The sequence below is a fragment of the Hakea prostrata genome, chromosome 5 (genome assembly GCF_041222555.1).
Source record: "Hakea prostrata isolate BN-2017 chromosome 5, UWA_Hpros_2, whole genome shotgun sequence".
NCBI classification, from domain to species: domain Eukaryota; kingdom Viridiplantae; phylum Streptophyta; class Magnoliopsida; order Proteales; family Proteaceae; genus Hakea; species Hakea prostrata.
This window is the reverse complement of record NC_142604.1, coordinates 18588386-18612061: the sequence shown is the minus strand read 5'-3', so window position 1 is coordinate 18612061 and position 23676 is coordinate 18588386. Positions and strand designations below refer to the sequence as shown.

Sequence of the window (23676 nt, the reverse complement as noted above, 5' to 3'; positions counted from 1 at the left end):
AACATGACAACTATGATCACATGTGAAGAATGCTTTCCTTCACAGTGATCTCCTGGAATAACTATATATGGCGCAACCTCCAATTTTTGCTGCTCAGGGCGAGCTTGGTTTGGTGCATAAACATAAGACATCTCTGAATGGGCTGAAACAATCACCTAGGGCATGGTTGGTCAATCTACTTCAGTTGTAACTAGTTTCGGTCTGACTAGGACTGAGAGTGACCACTCATTGTTTTTCTTTCTTTTTTTTTTGTCAATCTTAAAGTTGGGAGACTATTTGTTGTTGTATACTTTGATGATATTGTTATTAATGGAGATGATATTTTTATTTATGGAGACGACGCTTGAGTATTGAACAACTTAAAACTCATGTACAGCAAAAAAAGTTCAGACTAAAGAGTTGGGAGACTCAAGCATTACTTGGGAATATAAATTCTCAATCCAAGAAAGGTATCTTCTGGTCGCAAAGAGAGTTGGCATAAATTTGTCGTCTGAACCAGGGATTCCTGGGTCTAATCCTCTAGAGAATCCTATGGAACCAAATTTGTAACCTATGCCAGATGATGGAGATTTTCATGATGACTAAGAAGTATCATAGATTGGTTCGCGAGCTAAGCTATCTGACTGTAATTAGATCTGATATTGCCTTCCTTGTCAGTGTTATAGGCCAGTTTATGTCCAAGAACATCTCATTAGGATGCTATTATGAGAATTTTGAGGTGTCCCGAGAGTGACCTTGGATGTGGATGTATATACTCAGATCAGGGTCAAACACATGTGGAAGGTTCTTCAGATGCTGAGTAGGCAGCATGTCCAGTTGATAGAAGATCTACCACAGGATACTGCACCTTCACTAGAGTAAATCTTAGTGTACAGGAAAAGCAAGAAGAAAATTATGCTTGCTCAATCATGCGCAGAGTCAGAATATTGAGCAACGGCACATGTTAGCAATGAGTTCATATGGATCAGACAAATACTCAAAAGAACTTGGTTTCATTCATGATTCTCCTATGCCATTATAGTGTGATAACCAGGTAGCTATTAACATGGCATCAAACCCTGTTTTCCATGAGCATACAAAGCACATTGAAGTAAATTGTCATTTTGTTTGTGAGAAACTACAATATGAATTCATTGCTCCTATCCATGTCCATATAGGAGAGCAGCTAGCAAATCTGTTCACTAAGGCATTGCAGAGTGCAAGGGTTGACTACATCTAAAACAAGTTTATATATGCTCCGGCTTGAAGGGGAGGATTAACGGGTGAAAGAGGAAAGAAAGGATGTTGTTCTTGATGGTGCTAGCCTTGGAAGTTGAAAAAAATTAGGACTTCCAAGTCCTATTTAGGTGGAGTTCAATTAGGAAAGCTTTAGCATAGTTATTCTTGGTGAAATTGAGCTCTCCTCTCTTCCTTTGTTTTCTTCTCTGTTTTCATTACAATTGACAGTTAAATAGCATCATGTAGATAAACTCAGTATAATGGAGATGAGGAAGTTGAGAATGATGTATGGCCAGGATACAGTAACTAGCAATCACAAAGAGCAGATTAAGGAATAGCTCAGATACATGAAAAGCTACGAGAAAGTGGTTATGAGGTTGCATGACCATGTCAACCCTTTGAAAGTTTTAGAACAGAGGAGTGATAAGAGCCCCAGGGGCAGATCTAAAATGAACCTAAGAGTACACACATAGCTTAGGTCTTGTATCAAGAAAGATCTCTAGCTTACTGGAAGGCAAGGATCCATGCAGCTGACCACATTAGTGGATAAAGTTCTTCCTGTTGTTGTAGACGTGCAGTCTTAAAGCACTCTGTCCAAAAAGCAATGTAGTCAAAATATCTACGACAAACTATAGTTGATAACTTGATCCACTATTCATTTTGCCAATCAAAACAATGGACTTAAGCACTAGAAGGTAGGTGCCAGAAAGTAGGCCACTTAGTGTCAATTACAACTAAGAGAATCTAAACTGCAGCATAAATTCATTAATAACAAATTATAAATTAGAAGCTAGAATCCAATGTAACTTCATTGCATTTTGTAGCTGTTATGAGAATCAACTTTTGAGATGCCACCAATTACCAGCAGGTACCTGGGTATCGACACCCTGCTTAACAACTTCAGCCAAGAGTCTACCAATGATAGAAAAACGAACAAATGATGTAAGCACAAAATGTCCCCAGGCTGAAACCCTAATTTGGGCCACAAGGCCCAACCAAGATGGCGCAACTAGGGGCTGGCCAAACCCCCGTAGGGGCAATTTGGTCATTTTCCAGTCTTGGTTGATTATTTTTATCACAGAATTTTTGTTTTTATTTTTGGAGTCCAAATCTGTTTTTAGTTCCCTGTTTGAGTCAGTCAAGTCAGTTACAGTGCCATTGGGAATTGGATAATTAGGTCTTTTATTGCAAGTTAAATTCCTTAATTCGTGTGGTTGTTATTTACTTAGTTGTAAAGGGGATCCTAGTTTATAAAGTAAACCTAGTCGAGTCAGTTTTTATTTCCCAGTTAGCGTCTAAGTCTCTCCCTATTTGTGTAAGGTTATAAATAGCTGACTCCTCTCAATGTAAACTAAAGATTGAATTGAATACAAAGAATCCGAGATTTGAGGGAAAGGATCGTGGCCTTCTTTGGAGAGCCACCATTGAGTATTTTGAGTGATCTTCTTCAAGTTTGGGGGCTGCCTTGGGCTGGTTACATCACCATTTGCCCTGTATTAGTGTATTCTAAAAAATTTGAGGGAAACTCAAGTTTCGACTAGGTGAAAATGAAAAACCTAGGTGGGAAACTAGAAAAATTCGAAGAAACTTAGGACCTTTTTGTGCAAGTTTCGACATGAAGTCTTGACAAGTTTTAGGGAATATTTTAGGGTAGGACTCGGCATTTAAGCTAATTAGAGTATAAAGAACACAATTGTTGTATTTGCTAAAAAAGTCAATGTAGATAAGTCATTTAATGTACATAACATCAATGTAGAGTTGTCCGAGAAGTACACTATAAACTTAACTACTTAAGTACATAACATTCAATTTACCATTTCTAACTTCAAAACATCAAATACAAAGTAACTAACAATAAAAGGAAAGTACAACTCAATGCCAAGAGGAGTGCCTCGGTGGATCCATCTTGTGAGCTGAGTAGTACTATGCCTATAAAATCCTTTCCTCCAACCAATGAACATAGACATCCCATGAAATTTTATGCCTATGGTTGTCAAGGTAATCGACAACTATAACTTTATAAGTCTGGTCATCAACATGCCTAAGATAACCAGTCTAAGGGAATACGCAATTTGGATAGGGAAGTCCTGATTAAGGGGGTATTTATCATGGTATTTGGGGAAACATGAAAGAAACAAAAAAAAATTGAAAATATAAAAAAGCTACGAAACTTGCAAGAAAAAGTCTCAGGTTTCCACAAAATTTCCCAGGTTTCCACAAACTTTCCCAAGTTTCCACGAACTTTGGGAAAAAAATTTCTCATGAACCAGCTAGGTTGAACCAGGTTTCGACAAGTTTCGACCAAATTTCGACGGTTTTGATCAAAACTTGGGATTTTTTCGGTCCCCTAGTTTTTTGTTTCAAGATTCCCAAAATGGAAAATTTCGGTCAAAATTTCGCAAGTTTCGACCGAATTTTGTTCTATGATTCTACCACAAAGTGATGTAGGATGGACACATATGTCCAACAATGGGTTGGAAAGTCCTGGAATGCAAAAACCAATGAGAGAAGGTGGTCACTAGGTTTTTGAAAAGGCAATCTACTGTCTGGACAGCATGCTGGCCTTTTCCAGATTATTCATCATGGTCACCATCTTGAAGCAGTTTGCAGCATCAAAAGCCTTAGGAGACCCTACACAATCTTGGATCTAGGGTGAAATGCTATCGATGGCTCCATAATTCAAGGCCCCTAAGGTAAATTACCTTTCAAGTTTCGGTTCATCAGATTTTTACCCCCAAGACATGGTCTCTAGAAATGATTCTTCAATGATTTTCTAATCCCCATCATAAATTTCAGGATTCATATGCTGTCACCAAAATTAATAGATAGCCCTCCCCACCCCACCCCACCCCAAAAAGAGAGAGAGAGAGATTAGTAGACATCAAGAGAAAACATTATCATTAATGATTTGCAGATTATGATGCTTGAGCTCATAAGATGCCTACATATTCAGAAGGCATACAGCATACCGTGATCAATGTCCAAGATTTGCCACAGCCTGCATACTTGACACCCCCCCCCCGGGGGTCAGGGGGAAAACAATTGATTTAGTATTGTCCCTTCAATTCAATTCTCTCAACACAAGTCGGCCAAGATATTACACTCTTATTTTCTACATTAGTGGCATTTTCCGACTGTCCAAATTTCAATGATACATTCATACGTTTTCTTCTTCTTCTTCCATGTGTTCTTTGAATGCTAAACAGTATGGTCTAGATGTCCCTGTAGAAATTAGCATCCAACTAAAATAGTAACAGATGGTAGACTACATCTATTTCAGTATCAATTAGCTATTTATTTGAATTTATTTTTCCCTATAGATCATCAACTTAAAGAAACCTTGCTGCAAACTTAATCCATGCCATGCTTAGGCAGCTTTATGACCATGGTTTGAGATCTCGATTTTGCGAGATCTTGGCCAAGATCTGGTAAAAATCCTCAATCAAATTGAACCAACTTGAGGACCTCTCTCGATCGGTATTAGGACTCAGTTTGGGCTAGAATTTCGTATTTAATCTATTTTAGGCCTTATAAACATAGTTGTAGCTTTAGATTAGTCAGAAAACAAGTGTAAATATAAGTTCTAACTCAACCCTAATGTTGAAACCAATACGCTAAAAGAGTGACTATGTAGACTTATAAAAAATGAAATAACAACCATTACTTGATATAAATGAAAATATAAAAGTTTTAAGTCAAATAATACATCAAACATGTTCAGTTGTTCACAATTTCACATTAACATTAGTGTACTTATAATTACACTGCATAGTACAAGAGTAAAATCAATGACTAAGGAACTCCTCAACTTCTGCTCACCATCAGCAGCACCACCTCCATCAATGTATAACACAGTTTTTGAAAGAAAAAAAATAATAAATAATAAATAAATATATAAAAAATGATGTTTGGAAAGACACTCACCTCGCTTCAAAATTGGCTTCAAGATCTGTATATTTTTATTCTAGATGAGCTAAATAGCTAATTGACGCTGCTTAGGTAGAGAGCTGACCAACTTTCCGACAATAAACCTGGCCAAAACACCAAAACCAGGAAAGGCAGAAACAGTGTCGAGATAGGTCAAGATCGAGTCTGGATCGAGGTATCTTGATATGTCTCAACCGAGATATGGTATTTTTAGAGACTGGGTTGAACCGAGACCTTGCGAGATATGAGATCTCGGCTGAGATCTTGTATCTTTCTGGATCTTCTCTCTAGGTCTCAAAAACATGAGATCTTGTGGTGAGACCTCGAACTATATTTATGACATTAACCAGACAAAGATTATGCTATCGACAAATATTTCATCATTTTCCATTAAACCAAATACAAAAAAGTTATCCTACACGTTTCCCTATAATTTACTTTCAAAGCATGGTTGTCAAAGCGTTTGCCTAAGCCCATTTTTGGGTTAAGGCAACCAGGTGTCGCCTTGTCGCCTAGGCGACGCCTTATCGTTTGCTTGGTGTTGCCTTGGTTTTTGTTGCCCTCTATCGCCTAGCCACGCCTTGTCACCTTGACAACCATATTTCAGAGACTAAACAATAAACACTTCTCAGTTCATGCTCTCACTTTCCCTTTTCTTCTCTTGTAAACATTCCATGTATCTAAAATGAAGCACAACTATCCAAACCTATAGGGTATTCAATCTCCTTACCGTTTGCAAAAGGGGTTCACATTAAACCAAGAAAACAGATATTCAATGACTAAGAATTTCCCAATCCATTGCATGCTAGGCCATCCACTACAGTGAATAATTTATTCAGAAATCATAAGATAAATTAGTCCCCTATGACAATGAAAGAGTGTTACCACATTAAAGCTTTCCAAAGAAGGGGAAACAAGTATGACAAACTTAAATCATTTAATATTCATCCAACAAGTACAACAAAATTTAAACCCCAGATGAAACAGGAGAAGCATTCACTTAATGAGAATGTATTATGTCTTCAAGAAAATAATGAAATTTGGAGAATAAAAAGTGAAACTACTCACAAGTTCCTGCATCTTATTGCGGTAGAATTCAGTCTTCTCTTGATAATCCTTTATCTCCTTCTCCAATTGCTCCACCTATCACAAAAGGGCCAGGTGAACTGGATAAGATGGTTTTTCCAAGTTTCCAACATCAATTGATTATTTTATTTTTATGCCTACAAGAAACCTACTGAACCAACAAGAAAGTATCCCAAGCAAAATGGAGAAAATTCATAAGATTACCAAGTGCTAAACACGTCATATTTCTAGACAAAAGATGCAAAAAAATAGAACAATGACAAACATAGTAAAGAGTCGCCATCACAAATTGAATAACCACAAATAGCTTCGTAAGTCCGATATCTGTCTCGACCTTAATCTTCATGATGGGTAGATTTTCTAAAAAGGAATTGCAGGCATGGATCGACAATTTCATTGAAATTAAAAAATTTAAAAAAAAATTTTAATTTAAAAAAAAATAAAATCCTGCAGTACTTTTGTGTTCAGTAAAGAATAGAAACAGAGCCATGTTGATCCTCTGATTACACAATGTTCCGGCCAAAATTTCAGTCATGCTTCAATTTGTCTATATTGTTTCAGCAAACCGATTGAACAGTACTTAGCAGGAAGTCAATCGAAATAGGGTCAAATTTCACATATTTCTACAACAAGAGGGGGGAAATCCCCAAAAAGAACCAGATTTCATATTTTTGGACAAATCAACTACAAGTCTTAGTGGACAAGATCTTGGTACTACTAAAATGCATCAATAGATTTGCTACATTTAACCAAAAGCTGTGCAAGTTATATCTTTTCCTTGAAATTAATTTTGCAAAAAAATGGGGTAAATATGGTCAGCCTTCACACTATGCAAGTAGCTTTAAGAGAAGAACATCTTCTCATACCCACAGATTGAGAATTTAAAGATCTAGCAAGATATCTCGTTTTTTTCAACAGGTGATGATGCACATCCAGCCCTAACTGGGCGGGCGTGCTGCCTTGACATTAGAAGCCCTAGTGAAGACCCTTGTCTAGCTGCTCAGCAGTACTTCAAGTCGTTTTATTTTTCCATAGATCTTTTCGATTTTAGTAATTTCAGTGGCAATTTTGCTTTCAGCACAACTTTAAGTCAGGAACAGCAAGGTCATTTAGGTAATTTAGTATTTACCAAGACTCGTTACAGCTCTTGATTCATGTTATGCAACCCACTACCAGGGTTGCTTATTCATTTAGAAATAAGTTAGTTCACTAGTATTTCTCATGCAAGGCTATAAAATAGGCATCAATCGATTACAATAGACTACAGTTGATTAATAGATTGTTCTTCCTTCAAGCCTCAAGAGGTTTTAACTAGTGGTTTAAGTCAACTCCAACTAGAAGGTTCAAGAGTTGAGCATTCCCTCAAGGTGTTCGGCGAAGTCAATCCAAGTACATGCTACAGCTGAATAGACAGCCTTCAAGAAGCCATTCTGTTTGATTGAAACACCTACTAGAACCCCCATCCAAGTAACTAACAGCCTACCTCAATCCCCCTTCTCCTATCACCCTTTCTTACTATTTTGCTTGATTTTTCTTGAATTTTCAGAATTTCCAAGACAAGGTTAGATCTGCACTAATCTAGCAGTCAAATCAGTCCCACTAGATCAAATGATGGTGTCTCACATATATTAAGTTGAAGCCTATATATCATATATACATCAAATAAAAATACATAATTTTAGAAAATAATTATTAAAATCAGAAAATGAAAAAGGTAACAAATAATAAAAAGATAAGTTTAACAAAACACAATCATAGATCATAGTCCTAGGCTAAACATATATTAATTTCAAGGCAATACAAGATCATTTAAGGCATGAACAAAACAAAAAAAAGGGGGAAGTTTGGAACTGTTGGGTATGGCTCATGCTTCACATTCTATTGTCGCCAGACTTTCCTTTGTAACTGTTGTGGAAGCAAAAAATGAGCAAAAGAGGTGTTTAAAGGCAAAGGAGTCATGGAAATAAGGTGAAAATGATATAGAAATCAACAAAAACTAAGGAAAAACAAGTTGGAATGTTGAAATGGTTGAAATTTCGACGAAATTTGACACTTTTCTGAAATAATTGGAATTTCGTTTCGTTATTGAAAAATGCGAACATTTCTACCGAAATTTCGACAACTTCAGTCGAATTTTCTTCTATGCCACCATCGATGGTACTACTGCTCCCACTAGCTCCGTATCCCACTCTTATTCCCCTCTCGATAAGATTGGATGGAACAAATTATTTGATCTGGTCTCGATTTCCTACCTGACTAATGCCGAAAGAGGACCTGTTCGACATATTACGGGCACCACTATCAAGTCTACAACCACAGGTGCTTCTCAGGATAAATGGGTCTTAAATGACTCTTTCATCATGTCGCTCCTTTTTGAATTCCAAGAGAATATTTATTGCTTGATACTCCAGCCCATGGATATCTATTGCTTGATATTGCAGCCCTGGAAGAGTGAAACACATGTTTATAAGCTACGGAAGAAGTTTCATGAGACTACCCATAAGGAACTGACTGTAGCTTAGTATTATGCTTAACTACGCTCTCTTTAGCAGGAGTTGGATCATTATGGGGACTACCACCCCATGAATCATGATGATGTTGTTACCTATAGAAAGCATGCTGATAAGATACGGGTTTATGATTTTTTGGCTGATCTTAATGTGGAGTATGATCAGAATAGGAAGCAAGTGTTGAGTTGTTCTCCTTTTCCTACACCAAAACAATCTTATGCTTTTGTTCAGTGTGAGGAAAACCATCATTTAACCATGCTTCGTGCTCCTATTGTAGAGAAGTCAACCTTAACAGTCTGTTAGCACCAAATCTAATTCAACCAAGGAGAGATTGTCAAGTGTGAGCACTATCATAACCATATCATACAAAGGCCAACAGCTGGAAGCTCCATAGGAAGTCTGCTGATTTTGAGCAAAAGAAAGCACAAAGGAAGGGCAAATCAAAGGCCAATCTTTCTAAGCTTGTTCCCATAGCACCTACTGTAGACATTGGTTTTTCCCGGGAGAAGTTAGCTATTTTACGACGTACTCTGCAATCTTCTACTGCTAATGCAGCGTCTTCTATTGCTCCTTCCACTGCCCAAACCAATTCTTATCTTGCTACATCAAGTAACACTTTTACAGGATTTCATATTTCTTATGTTTCTGCTCTCCTTGAATTATTGACACAAGAGCTATAGATCATATGACAGATTCTGCATCATCCTTCTTGCATTGTTCTCTTGCCTCAAGGAAAGATAAAGTTTTCATTGCTGATTGTTCTTATTATTCCATTGCTGGAAAAGGGACCATTCAGCATTCTCCTGCACTTTCTCAATCTAAAGTTTTGCATGTTTCTTCCTTTTCTACCAACTCTAGTTATGTTCCCTTACTCAATAGGACCTGCTTTCTATCAATAATTTTACACATGACTTGCAATGTAAAGTGACTTTTTTTCTCATCTCTACTGTGTTTTCCAGGATTTGGTAACGGGAAAGCAGATTGCACGTGGTAAGCTGGATAATAGACTATACCTACTAGAACCGACTAGAGGATCACCTTCAGCTATGACTATGTCTCCTCATCAAATCCATTCGGTTTTGTCAAACCTTCTTCAACAGCATCGTAGGCTTGGTCACCCCCCCCCCCAAGGAAACCCTCAAGAAAGTATTCCCTAATTTAGTTTCCTCTAGTAATAAAGAATTTTTTTTGGTGAAGCCTACATTTTTGCAAAGCAGACTCATTATACAAATATTTACATTCTCTTCATAATATAAAATCTGTTCCTTTTGTGTTGATTCATATAGATGTGTGGGGCCCTTACCAACGTGTGTCAATTATTGGTCATAGATGTTTTGTCACATTCATTAATTGTCATTCTCATTCACTTTATTTATCTTTTAAAACAAAAGAATGAAGTTTTTCGATGTTTTCGAGACTTTCATAATATGATTAAAACTCAATTCAATGCCACTGTGAAGATTTTTCGCAATGACAATGGAACCGAGTATATTGATGGTGAGTTTCAGAGATATCCCTAACTCTAGCATAATACCCCAAACCAGTTTTGTTAATACAACAGCCCAGAATGGGATTGCCAAAAAAAGAACTAGCATCTATTAAAAATAGCCTATCATATTATGATCGCAATGAATGTCCCTGACCAATATTGGAATGATGCTATACTCATTGCTCTTACCTTATAAATAGGATGCCCAATAGAAAACTTGGTTTTTAAGTGTCCTAATGAGTTTTTCTAGAGAGACTCTTCATCTGTTATTCCCCCAAAGGTTTTTGGTTGTGTGTGTTATGCTAGAATCGCAGCCCACTAAAGCTAGCTCCCCGCGGCCTACACTGCATATTTCTAGGGTATTTTGCTACACTTTCTCCTATATCCCCCCACAAGTTTTGCTCCATTCCAATACTTCTCATGTCTCAATTCTGACGGACTTGCCCCATCTTACCATACATTCTACCATTACAAAAATCTCTCCAAAACTAACACCCCATTATCCTTCATACTACTTCATTCCAACTAACCCAACATAGGAATTCAAATGTCACTAACCAAATCCACCCTTACAAGAAAAATCAAACCATCATAACCCATGTCAAAAGAACCCTCCAATATCCCACCAAAATTTCAAGAAACCCTCTCTTGGTCCCCCATGAGTTGGTTCTCTTCAAAGATCTTGGAAGAAGTGGCGCTCATTAATGGTAGATATAATTGCTTGGTTTTATCCAATATACGATTAATGAAGTTTTACTCATGAGAATTGATTAGCCTTTTGAGAGCTATTCAGCTTCTCCATCCCCCTTTAGTGATTCCTCAATCTCCCTAAGCTGCCAAGTTTGATATACACCGGAGATTCTTCATGGTTGGTGGAATTTCCTTCAAGTTCAAGGATCTTCCAGCATTCCAGTTTCTGCTATTCTAACATCAATATGTCAAATCAATCCCCGCCCCCAGCTCAACGTTTAAGCTTCTACGTCCCAATCCCCAACAATCCCCTTTGATTTTCATTTTCCCAAGCCATCACTGATTCACAGACCAAATTGACCATCAAAACATCCCTAAATCAGGTTCAAATCCCCTCTCGGTCCCCTTGACCTTCAATCTGAAGTAGGTCCAATTCTATGTGCTGAAATCCCCTTAATTTAATGTCACCTTCAAACTTCCCTTCAACTTCTCATTCCATCTTGAAACTTCTAATTCCAAAACCCTAAGTTACTTCTAATCCAGTAATTACAATCCTTCGAACTTTGACCACACTAACAATAAACAAAAAACATTCCCTTTTGCAGCTTAATTCAACCAGAAAAACCACTTCCAACATCTCAATTCTTCTTGGGAAACCCTAAATTTCTACGGCTCAAACCAACTGGCAGAATTGTCTGCAAATTGATCGATACTCCCCATATCCTCCAAACAAAACCAATCTGATAATGGTTGAATCCTGACCAGCCAAAAGGCTAGGCTCTCCCAAGATTCTATTTCCTAAGCCCGGAAAACAAAACCTACTCGTGCTGTTTCTTCAAATCCAACAATATTCCACCATCTGTAAAACCCCAAATTTTCACTGATCAACTCCCCTACACTCACTCGACATAATCCTATCATCAAACCCTAGCTTCTACCAACCCCTATCCGGCTAACCCTACCTTTGAGTCTTTGACCTACCAAGCTTACTGGTTCATCCCAGATCAAAGAGATATTGGCTTTCAGTTGGATCCTTTCCAATTTAGGCTACATAAGCTGTTTTACCATATCCACAAGCTCCAAATCCATCAACAATCATTTGATTTCTCAGAAATAAAGAAGTACTTCATTTGACATTATTTTTCTTTACTAAATCATCTGAAAGGAGTTTAGACGGGTGTTTCTGGGAAGGACACATAAGAAATGGGCTGGTTATGAATTTACTAGTTCTCTGACAATGCAACAAACTAAAGCATTTAATCATACTTGATAAATTGATTCTGCCCCCAATTATTTGTTGATACTTCCTCAACTCTCACTACTACAGTGGTATTTACGAAGATGTAAATAAAAAAGACCATAGCAAGCTATGATTCAAACAAACAAGGTTAACCAGATGTGTGGAACAAAAAGACAGAAGAAGAAGGGGACCTTTTTGTCTGCTTCTGTTGCCTCCTGGAATCTTGAGTTTAATGACTTCTGTTCCTCTTCACTGAGTTGGTTTACAAGGTGTTTCTCCAAGACTGGCACTCTTGACTTCTGTTGATTGGGCTGCATCACCCCATCAGCTCGAGGAGAGACAGGTACCGGTAATGGTGGCCTCCCACTAACTGCAGGTGATATCGGCCTAGCACCAGGCATTCCAGGCTGTTGTGGCAAACCTGGTCACACATGGGAAAAGATAAAAATCAAGAAAAATATAGCAAATAAGAACAGAGAGGTGCATCTGCAAAGAAATACCAGTAGGAGGTCTCCATGATGCATGCCCTCCATATACAGCAGCAGGCCCTGTGGTGCGCATTAGTGTCTCGTCATGCATGACACTGCTTGGAATCACAGCTGGAAGTGGGCGACCTTCTCTATACCGTTCCATCAAATAAAGAGCAGTACAAAACTCTCTCAGCGATAGCATGCTATCATTATCTTGGTCCGATAAGTCCCACACTTGCTTTAACACCTCTGGTAAGCATCAATGAAAATAGCATAATTAACATAATAAGAGACTGAACAAGCTCAAACAAACCTCAACCCATAAACAGAAGATGCAGAAAGTATATCAGTGACATGTACATGTCTGAGTCACACAATGCCATGACACTGCCAGAACATATTTGATGTGTCACCAATCATGGATCAGGAAAAACAAACTGTAGCATGAAATTTGCATGCCTGCCAAATTTACCATCACACTACACAAAGCACATACTGTACGAGTCCAACTGGATGAGCCTATTAGTGAAGTCTTATTGGGTAATCTGACTTTGGGCTGCTCAGCAGGAATGCCCAAATTTGGACCACCAACTTACTGACCTATCTACCTGCAAACGTGTTATATCTCAGGTGGACAGGAAAAATTACAGTACCAAGATGGACCACATTATCAAGTACCCCTTGTATGTTACTTTCTGTCATGTTGAGATTATGCACAATGAAGATAAAGGGCTGTAAGCAAACAGATTTCAATTCTTGCAAAGAATTACAATGAAAGTAAACCCAAACTCAGACAAATGCTTACCTCTTGGCAATTTCCAGCTCAAGAAAAGGTTGCGAGCTTGTTCACCAGTGATTTTACCATCCCTGTCAGCATCCACCTCAACAAACACTTTTGTATACTTCTGAATATCAGATAGAGTCATCTTAGGCCATGGAGGCTGCTGTAACTGGGATGGGGCAGGATTAGCAGGCCCAACAACTGAAGTGCCAGATGAAGTAAATACGGTAGCACTCTGTCCTGAAACTGGTAGATTTGGTTTGACCACTGTTTGTACTCGCTGAAGCGAACCACCCACAGATTGACTTGGTAATGAGCTCAATGAATCCAATGGATCCAGCTTGGCTGAAGGCTGGGGTACAGAAGACACTGGAACCACAGCAGATGAGACAGCTACACTGCTTGCTGAAAATGAAGGTGCTGCAGTATCTTGTTTTGGTTGAGAAGCGGTTGCCGAAAACATGTCTACTCCAAAAATTGAATCAGAAGCAAATCCATTTGCAGAAGTAACTAATGCTTTAGATTCCTTTGCTGTTGGTTGGACTGACAATAAGACAGGATCTTGCGGCTTGGAAGTGACTGAAGATGTGATCCCAGAAGATGTTGGTGGTCTAGGTGGCATTGAAGATGTTATTCCCGAAGATCCCAGACCAAACCCATCCTGAACTGCAGTGGGAGAAGACCCTCTGTTAGGGATTTGAGAGGTTGCACCTACTGAAGATCCACCAGTCCTTCCACCAATCCAATCAGTCGACATATTTGAGTTCGGTGGGCGTGGCCCAGGAAGTGCTGTACCAGAAAAGACTGGTGAAGGTTGTGAAGCAGCGCCAGCAGGCACAGCTTGAGGAGGCCTCATGAACTGATTTTCCTGTGGTGGGCGAAACTGTGGATTCATAGTGGCATTTGGATATACTTGTGGCCCTCTAAAACCAGGATTCTGAGATGCAGTAGGAGCAAGTGCACCCATAAGTGGTGCAGAAGCTGCTGTGAGAGAAGCCATAGCGCTAGGCTGTGATGGAGGTGTAGCTGGAAGATTTATCTGAGGTGCAGGGATTTTAGCTGCTGCTGGACCATATAATGCCGCCTTGACAATATCTGGGGTGAGATCTCGCTTAGTTTGTGCTACAGTCACCAATTTAAGAGCATTATAGAATTCAGCCCTGCCAAGGAAACCAGTCCGACTCTGATCGACATGCATCCATATCTGCAAAGACAACGAATAACATTGAAAAAAGCAAGCTATAGATTTATTTCCCCCAATTTCAGAGTGAAATATATATACAGGATACAAATTTATCAGTAATATTGGCAAGAGATAGGTATAAAGAAGAAGTTCCTACAACACCAACTCAGGAAAATTATCACTTGACAGACCTACAACAACAACACAATTACATAAACTACATCTTAAACGCATTGCAATAGTGTCACCAAAATTGACTAGCACAAGGGACAGCAAATTATGACGACAGAGATTCCAAAGTGTTCTAAAAGTAGAATGCATGAAAGAACAAGATATCTGGGACTTCGTTTGGCAATTATGCTTGAACCTCTCCTACCTTCAAGCACAGTTCAGGAAACAAAAACACGCTATGGTTCTTCCACAAGATACAGCATCCATCCATTTCCAGCTAAAGGACTAGGCTTACAAGCAAATAGTGACTGAAATTCTACTAACCCTGGTTAGCTGCTGGCCATAGACTGACTAGGACATGGATGCTTTATGGATTGGCCCCACAATCCACAAGCATGCTCTCAGAGAAGGGATGTAAATGGATAACCCAAATCCACTTCTAAATCCATATTCGTATATGTTTAGGGAAATCCAAAACTGTCCAATTACTAATAAGATGCATTTATGGTAATATCCCTTTCCGGCCGATTATTACCCGAAGATTAATTATATGATTAAGTTACCTTGCGGGATATGTTTTCTTATTTTATAAAATTTTAACGTAAGATATGAAATTATTTTCCTAGATTTTCAATTAAAATAAACAAAAAGGAAAATAAATAGTAAAAAACGTAAGAAAATCAAATACTTATAAGAGTAGGAAAAAGAAAGTTTCTAGATTCTCAAGTCTCAATCCTAACCCTCACAAATAAAATGGTAAAGATGTGGGGTAGTTAAAAACTTGTATTCAGTTTGGATTCATAACCATTTAGGAGCATCTGTAGTAAAGAAATTATAATCTGAACACTAACCGAATCCAATAGGATCTTATGAAAGATGATAGGGCTGGATTTAATAGGATGTGGATATCATGATGCCAATATCAGACCCCAATCCAATCCATTTACACCCCTATCTAGGAGGCAAGGTAAAAGGTGCCAGATCCAACAAACAATAATACTACCTTAAATCTCAAAATATAACCTGCCCAAAACTCTCTATAACAAACAAAATGGTTGATTGTGAGAGCCTCGATTGAATGAGGGCCAACTCTTCCAAGATCTTTAAGAGAACCAACTTATACTAGGTGAATAGGTTGAGTATTAGGGGAGAAAAGATTAAGTTAGGCTTTTTGGTTAAAAATCATACGCTCTTAAATGATATTTACGGCATTAAGGATACTTAGACCATCCCATGGGAGATATGGTATAAATTCCTCAAGATGGGAACCTGGGGTTTATAAGCATCAGAATGGGTTGAAACTTCAAGGAAAGGGATATGATTCCCCAAGATTGGTTGGGTTTGGATGGTTAAATCAAAAGATGTGAGGGTTCTTCTTTTGGGGATCTTAGGAAGTACAAATATTCAAGAAAAGATTTATATCTTAAAATTGAATGGCTGAATGGCGTCAAACTGGGATCTAACTATCTAAGGTAAGTGGGATTGGGGGGATGATGTACCTAAAGTTTAGGACAGAACTAACAGCTAGATTGGTGTAGATCTGACCTCAAATTTTGGATCTCTTGAAAATTCAGAAAATCCAAGGAAATTAAAAAAAAAAAAAAAAAAAGGATGATATTAGAAGGGGCACGAAGTGTAGGCTGCCAGATGAGGAGCCTTTTCGGATTTTTAAATGAACGGAATGGCTTCTTGAAGGCTATCTATTCAGCCATAGCAAGGATTTTTAGATTGACTTAACCAAGAACCAAAACAGATACTCAACTCTTGGACCTTCTCTGACCAAAGTTGAAAAGAAAAAGCATTCAAGGCTCGGAAGAGAAAATGATTCATTAATCAGCTCTCGTCTATTCTAATCAATTGGTTGGTGGGGGGGGGGGGGGGATTTATAGCTTTGCATAAGAAGTCCTATTGGAATTAGGGCTTATAAACTGACCTGAACTAGGAAAATATAAAATTAGACTCTTAAAATAAAAAATAAAACATAGAAAAACACAATTCTACCCTTGTAACTTAAGTTGGGCAGCATTTACATAAATCAACCAATTAAGCTAATAAACTAACCTATACTCGTACTTGACCAAGATGCTAAAGTTCTAAGCCCATAGAATAGGCTCATGACCACATAAACATATATTAAACAAAAGCCCAACACCTATATCTATCAACCATAGGTTGTTCAAAGAGAAATAGGTCAATTTGGTCCTGGCTTTGCATCAACTCTCCTATCTTGAAAAAATTCGTCTTCAGATTTGGTAGTGAAGGGAGTAACGTGCGTATGGCATCCTTGATCATTCCTAGGAAAAATTCTGGCAGAGTACGCACATTAGGAATGAAGTCTTCAACCTTTGGAGCTTTCTCTGCAAAGAACAATGGAGGCAAAACAAAGTCAGTCTGAGTTCGTTCAAGATCAGCAGCCATGCCCTTGGAGTCTTACTTTAATCACAACTTCTGCTGCTACTATTGTCTTAACCATATCTTCATGGACTTCCTTAGTACAATCTGTACCCTTGTTTTCCTTCTCTTTGAATACATGAGGCAAACACTCTATTCCTTCAAGATTCAAGAACATCTTCAACTTGTGAAGGCTTGTAGGGAAGTGCTATAATTACTTCCTTATCTTCCACCATGTTAGCCTTGTTTTGCTTTGATCTTAGACAGATCCCTTTTAGAAGCTCTTTGAGATCAAGGGTACACTGAGTGTAACATTGAATAGGGGGAGGAACAAACAACATTCCCAGTGTAGCTTCAAACTTCTTAGGCAACAACTCTGTCTTCTATTGTTTTAGCACTGCCAGTGTGGGCCCCTGTAGTGATTTCTTCTTCCTGTGGAACCTTTGTTGTTAAAGCTTCAAGCATATTTCTTTTCCCTCATCACAATTTTCTTTGATACTTTTAGCTGCCTTTTCTATGAGGCTTTGTACGTGCACAAAATTTTTGTTCATCTTTTCAGCAAGCTTCTCCATCCAAGCATCCACGTGATTGTTGGTTTTCTGTCTTTCTAATTCTAAAGAGGAATTTGGATTTGAGAATTAAATGATGTTGATCTCCAGTAAGGCAACTGATACTGCCTCTATATGAGAGGTATTCATCCTCTGATGGTGCCACACTGAATGGGGCTTGTATTCTGATATTATTGGTGCTTGATTACCACCAATCCTTGATTTCTAGTTCACGTGTCCTACCCCGAAGTTCTCACCTCCACAATCAGGAGAGAGAAGCTCTAACACCCAACATCTCTTTCTCCCCAAGCTCCCATGTCGCGGGCAACCTGAGAACCATATTTTCCAATCGCCGGTGCCCCCTGCACCCCCTCCCCCCTCCACTGATCCCCCAAATCCTCCCCAAAAACCTTGTAATTCCCTTTTCACCAACAAAAATCCCTCAGTTGAAAACCTAAACCTTTCCTTCGTTCCTCCCTCTTCAACAACCCTTCCCCTGTTGCTCACTACCCATCAGCCTCCACTGCCTCTGGTATTGACCGATGGAAATCTGCCATCATAGGCCAATTCCTTAGCCCTATCCCCCCACCCTCAACATAATCAAATCTTCACTAGCTAAGCAATGAAAAGCTACATGAATCATGGATACTTACATGCTAGAGTCTGGAATTTTCTTGTTCAACTTCTCTTCTCAAAATTGCCAATTTCGTGCTCTAGATGGATCTCCCTGGTCTGTGGGCAAATCCCAAATCTTCATCAAGCCTTGGTCCCCCTCTTCTCCTCTCTGTAGGGTCGACTTCAACTCCCTTCCCTTGTGGATCAATCTCCCAAGACTACCTCTTAAATTCTAGAATTGTGATTGCCTCAGCCGAATAGGCTCTACTCTTGGCATTCCCCTACGCACTGACTCGCAAACCCTTAAAATGGAAAGACTATGGTTTGCAATACAAACAAGGCATAGCCTATGACTCGATGCCGCTTCACTGCAACCTCTGCTCAACATTTGGCCATGAAGAAGCTACAATGTATGCTCAAGCTCCTACAAACTCCTACAAGCTCTGACATTCAAAAACAAAGTAATATCATTCAGTCCCTCTCTGCAATTCTATCAAGCATCGCTACTTCCACAACCGAGAAGATGACCTTGGTAAACATACCCCCTCAAAGAACAATTGACTTCCTTGAAAAGATTATTGTGCCCAAAAGCCCTCCTCTTGCTGCGGCCGTTAATGCCACCACTTCCGGTAAAACTAAAGCTCAAAAGAAGACCCTTGTGAACACTTACGGAAGAAGTAGAAGAAGACCTATTCTTCCGACGTCGGTGACCTCCCAAATCCCGAAAGGTATCTCAAAAGCTGCTTCCCCTACAACACTGTTAGCTCATACCTACTGCCTACATCTCAGAAAGTTGTCTCTACTACCGTCGACGAGTCAAAAAGCTCCAACATAGCGACTGCTGCTCCCAAAGTCTCTGATGACACCATAGCCTATGATCCATTGTTGGAAAAGGTAAAAATTGGAACTGTGACCAAGCTCCCTACCAATCTCGATTTCAATTTCTCGTCAAATGCCTCTACAAGGACCACCAAAAACCTAGAAACCCAATCGTCAAACCTTGCTAAACCCACCGTCACTGACTCCCCATTTATCCCATCACCTTTTTACTAATATTACCACCTTACCCCCCCCCACTTATCCTCTAACCCCTTACCCAAAGAACATTCCTAAAACCCAAGCCCGTTTCTTGTAAACCAACCCTCATTACCAACCCCAAGTCCAACTCCAATGGGGCTAAAACCTCAAACCAACTATGGGCCTCTCACCACCACATCTCGTGGGCCTTCAATACCATCAAAACACCTTAAACAACTTAAAACCTCCTCTAAAGCCCATGCCCCTACCTGTGGCCTTGAAGAGCAACCCACGACCAACGAATATGAAACCCCAAACCCCCCCCTACCCTCTCCCCTCTCTACCCACATCTCCCACTCCAAAGCCCAGCCCGCCACCAACATCCATAAGACAATTCCCTCCACCAATGTTACTAATATCAAACCCTTACCCGACACCCTTTTAGCCAACATCTCTACATTCAAAACAACCCAACTCACCTCTCCTGGCACCGTATCCCCTCCAAACTTGAACTACTTTGCCCTCCTTAATCCCTTATCCCCTTCCTCCAACTCATCCAAACATCCAGATATCTTTGAAACCCCTTCACCTCTCAATTCCCCCCGTGTGAGACTCCCTCACTTTGCCCCTCTCCCCTATTCCCTTTCCCCAATAGCGAATATGATGCCCCCCCTCTTGTTTATAATATCTGATTTCTTTATTTGGAATGCCAGGGGCCTAAACTCCCTTGCAAAACAAACGGATGGTAGAAGCATCATCAAAACAGCTAAGGTCTCCTTTTGTGCCCTTCTTGAAACTCACGTCCAAATGGATAATGCCCATCGGAATGCTCAATCTATTGCCCCCTCTTGGTCTTTCATCTCTAACTCCTCCCCTTCTATCAATGGTCGTATCTAGATTCTTTGGGACCCCTTGAGATTCAAAATCTCCCTCCTTAGGTCCTCTCCCCAACTCATGCATTTTACTATCCTTGGCAATCTCTCCCCTCCCTTCCTTCTCACCGTAATCTATGGTTTCAATCGTACCGCCAATTGCACCTCCCTTTAGGATGATATCAAAGCCATCTCTTCTTCCTCCCTTGATCTCCCCTGGGGTATTGGTGGGGATTTTAACATCATTAGATTCTCCCATGAGCGCGTCGGTGGCTCCTCTTCGGATCCTGGTGCAATGGATGACTTCAATGCCTGCATTGATGACTCGGGTATTGTCGACCTCCGTTGTTTGAGCCACCCCCTTACCTGGCATAATTGTCGCTTGAGTCCGGCCAGAATTGCCTCAAAGCTAGATCGCTTCCTGGCAAATCCTTTTTGGCTTTCCTCCTTCCCTTCTTCCCATGCCTCTTTTCTCTAACTCCAATAGTTCCGATCACTCTCCTTGCTTTGTCCAGCTTTCGCCTCCCACCTCCTTTGGTCCAAAGTCATTCAAACTCTTTGACATGTGGACAGCGGAACCTTCCTTCGCTCCCCACCATTAGAGAAGCCTGGTCCAAGCCAGTCCACTGCCACTCTCTCCCTCTTATTGCCTTTGCCCGCAAGCTTCATAACACTAAGGAAGCCCTTTGCTTTTGGAACTCCTCTAGTAATATCACCTCTAAGGTCACCTCTTGCAGATCAAACCTTCATCTCCCTCAATCCCTTCTCCAAAATGACCCTACCAACCCCACCCTTGCTGAGAATGAGAAATCCGTTTCCTTTAAGCTTTCTTCCCTCCTCTCCTCCGAAGAAAGTTTTCTCCATCAAAAAGCCAGAATCAAATGGCTCGACCTCGGAGACTCCAATTCAGCCTATTTTCACCGTCCTCTTAAAGCCCGAAATAATTTCAAGTCCATCCCCTCCCTCATCACAAATAATGGTACTTGCATTTCTGATCCCGCTAGCATCAAGGTCGAGATCGTCTCCTTCTTCTCCAACCTTCTCTCTCCTCCCTCTCTTCCTCCCCGCAACCCCCTTCTCCCCAACCTCATTAATAAAGTCATTGGTCCTTTTATTGCCTCCTCTCTTAGTGCGATCCCTTCCATGGAAGAAATCCTTCTTACCATTCACTCCCACAAGCCCAATAAGGCCTCGAGGCCTGCTGGCTTTAGTATGGATTTCTTCCTTGCCTCTTAGGATTTCATTGAGAATGATCTTATCCATGCCATCTGTAGCTTCTTCTTTAACCCCTCCCAGCTCTCTTCCATCAATCAAACTTTCCTTTGTCTCATCCCCAAGAAGCAAGGAGCCTCTTCCCTCTCTGATTTCCGCCCCATCTCCCTCTGTAACCTCATTTACAAATTCATCTCTAAAATTCTTGCGAATAGGCTCAAAGTGGCTCTCCCTTCCCTTGTGAGTCCGAATCAATCAGCTTTTATCTCGAGTCATCGCATTGTGGATAACATTCTCCTTTGTGTGGAGATTGTCCGCGGCTTCGATAGATCTTCCCACTCTCCGGCTGCACTCCTTAAGATTGATCTTCATAAAGCCTTTAAATCCATTCGCTGGGATTTCATTAACGACATCCTCTTTTCCATGGGTTTCCCTCCCCCTTTCATCCACTGGATCGAAACATGTATCTCCACTCCCCAATTCTCCGTCATTGCCAATGGATCCCCAGGGGATTCTTTCCCTCCCATGCTGGCATCTGCCAAGGTTGTCCACTATCTCGTTACCTCTTCTCTCTAGCCTTAGAAGTCCTCTCCTGCATCCTCCAATCCAAAACCGACTAGCTCCTCATATCCCCCATCCCCAAGTGTAAGTCCCTAAACCTTACCCATGTTGCTTTTGCTGACGATCTTATGATCTTCTCTAAAGCGGACCACCTCTCCATCTCCTCCATACTCTCAGCTCTCTCACAATTTGAATCCCTCTCTAGCCTTCAGGTCAATCTCGGCAAGTAACTATCTTCCTCTCCGGTATCCCTTATCAGCTTCGGGCCTCTCTCCTCTAGCTCTCGGGTTTCTTGCTTGGCTCCTTCCCAGTGGTATATATTGGTCTTCCCCTCATCCCCGGTAGGCTCACTCGCCACCACTGCCTTCCGATGCTTGACAATATTCGTAAGAAATTGCAACTTTGGAAGGGAAAGCTCTTGCCCTTTGCCAGTCGAGTCGTTCTCATCCGCTCTGTTCTCTAGTCCACCTATCCCTATTGGTGCAGAATCTTCTCCATTCCCAAATCCACCATCCACACGATGGAATCCTTATTTTGTGCCTTCTTTTGGAAAGGGCAGGAAGCCTCACGCTTCATCCACCCAGTTAGTTGGTATTCCATCTGTCGCCCTACCTCCGAAGGTGGCCTGGGAATCTGTCGGATCACCGATGTTAACTTGACCCGTCTTCTTAAACTTATCTGGAAAATTGCCTCAAAGCATGACTCTATTTGGGTTAGGTGGGTCTATTCTTCCTTTCCCCGATCGAATTCCTTCTGGACAGTTCCTATGCCTTCCAACCCTTCATAAGTCTGGAGGAAAATCCTTTTGCTCCGTCCACGTGCCATCTCCGCCATCTCTATCTCCATCTCTACTGGCTCCTCCACCTCCTTTTGGCTTGACCCGTGGCATCCAATGGGCATTCTCTTTAACCACTTCGGTCCCCGCACTGTCTATGACACCCGTATCCCCAAATCCACCCCTTGTCGGCCTTCATCTCAAATAGATCCTGGATCCTGGATCCTAACCCCCCTGCCCATTCTCACACAGGTTTGGGAATCTCTCCCCCCTCTTTCTAGCTCCTCTTGCAACCTCACCACTTGCCTCCCTTCCCCCACCAAATCCTTCTCCACCTCATCGGGTTGGAACCTCCTCAGATCCCACAACCCCAAAACCCCCTGACCCCCATTGGTTTGGTTCAAAGGCTACATTCCTTGCCACTCCCTTACCCTTTGGAGAGCCCTAAACCATGCCCTCCCCACCCAATCTTTCCTTTCTGACCGCCACATCCCTGTTAACCCAAACTGCAACCTATATTGGTCCGGCGTGGAAAACCTTAAGCACCTTCTCTTTTCTTGCCCTTTCTCCAAATCCATCTAGGGAAAAGCTCTTACCTCCATATGGCCCCATTTGAGGCATTCCTTCAGGTTTGGTCAAGATTGGTCCTAGATTTTGAGGAACTTTTCAAGTTCTTCCATCTACGATCAGATTGGTAAGCTAGTGTTCTGTGCCTTGGTCGTGTTGAGGATGCACCAAAAATGTAGGAGAAATGGGTCAGACGTTAGAGGAGTGGGTCGAGAGCGGGTGAGTTGTTACAACTCCTAGCTCCGTTTCTCGCTGTTTTGAATCAAAATAATCGAAGTTTATCTTTTGCCGTGCTGTCCGTTTGGGTGTTTTATCTTTTGTTATATGGTTGTTATGGCGCGTAGCATTAGGCC

At 40.6% G+C, this 23676-nt stretch overlaps 1 protein-coding gene across 1 annotated transcript in view; it reads right to left on the bottom strand.

Moving 5' to 3' along the window:
- The window catches only part of LOC149015593 (uncharacterized), a 53280-nt gene that overhangs the window by 14475 nt on the left and 15129 nt on the right, over positions 1-23676 (bottom strand). The window contains exons 2-5 of the mRNA XM_089156849.1: positions 13436-14615; positions 12661-12879; positions 12352-12581; positions 6214-6288 (exon numbers count right to left, since the gene is read on the bottom strand). Coding sequence (XP_089012975.1) covers positions 6214-6288; positions 12352-12581; positions 12661-12879; positions 13436-14615 — 1704 coding nt within the window. The remainder of the gene's footprint in view (positions 1-6213; positions 6289-12351; positions 12582-12660; positions 12880-13435; positions 14616-23676) is intronic.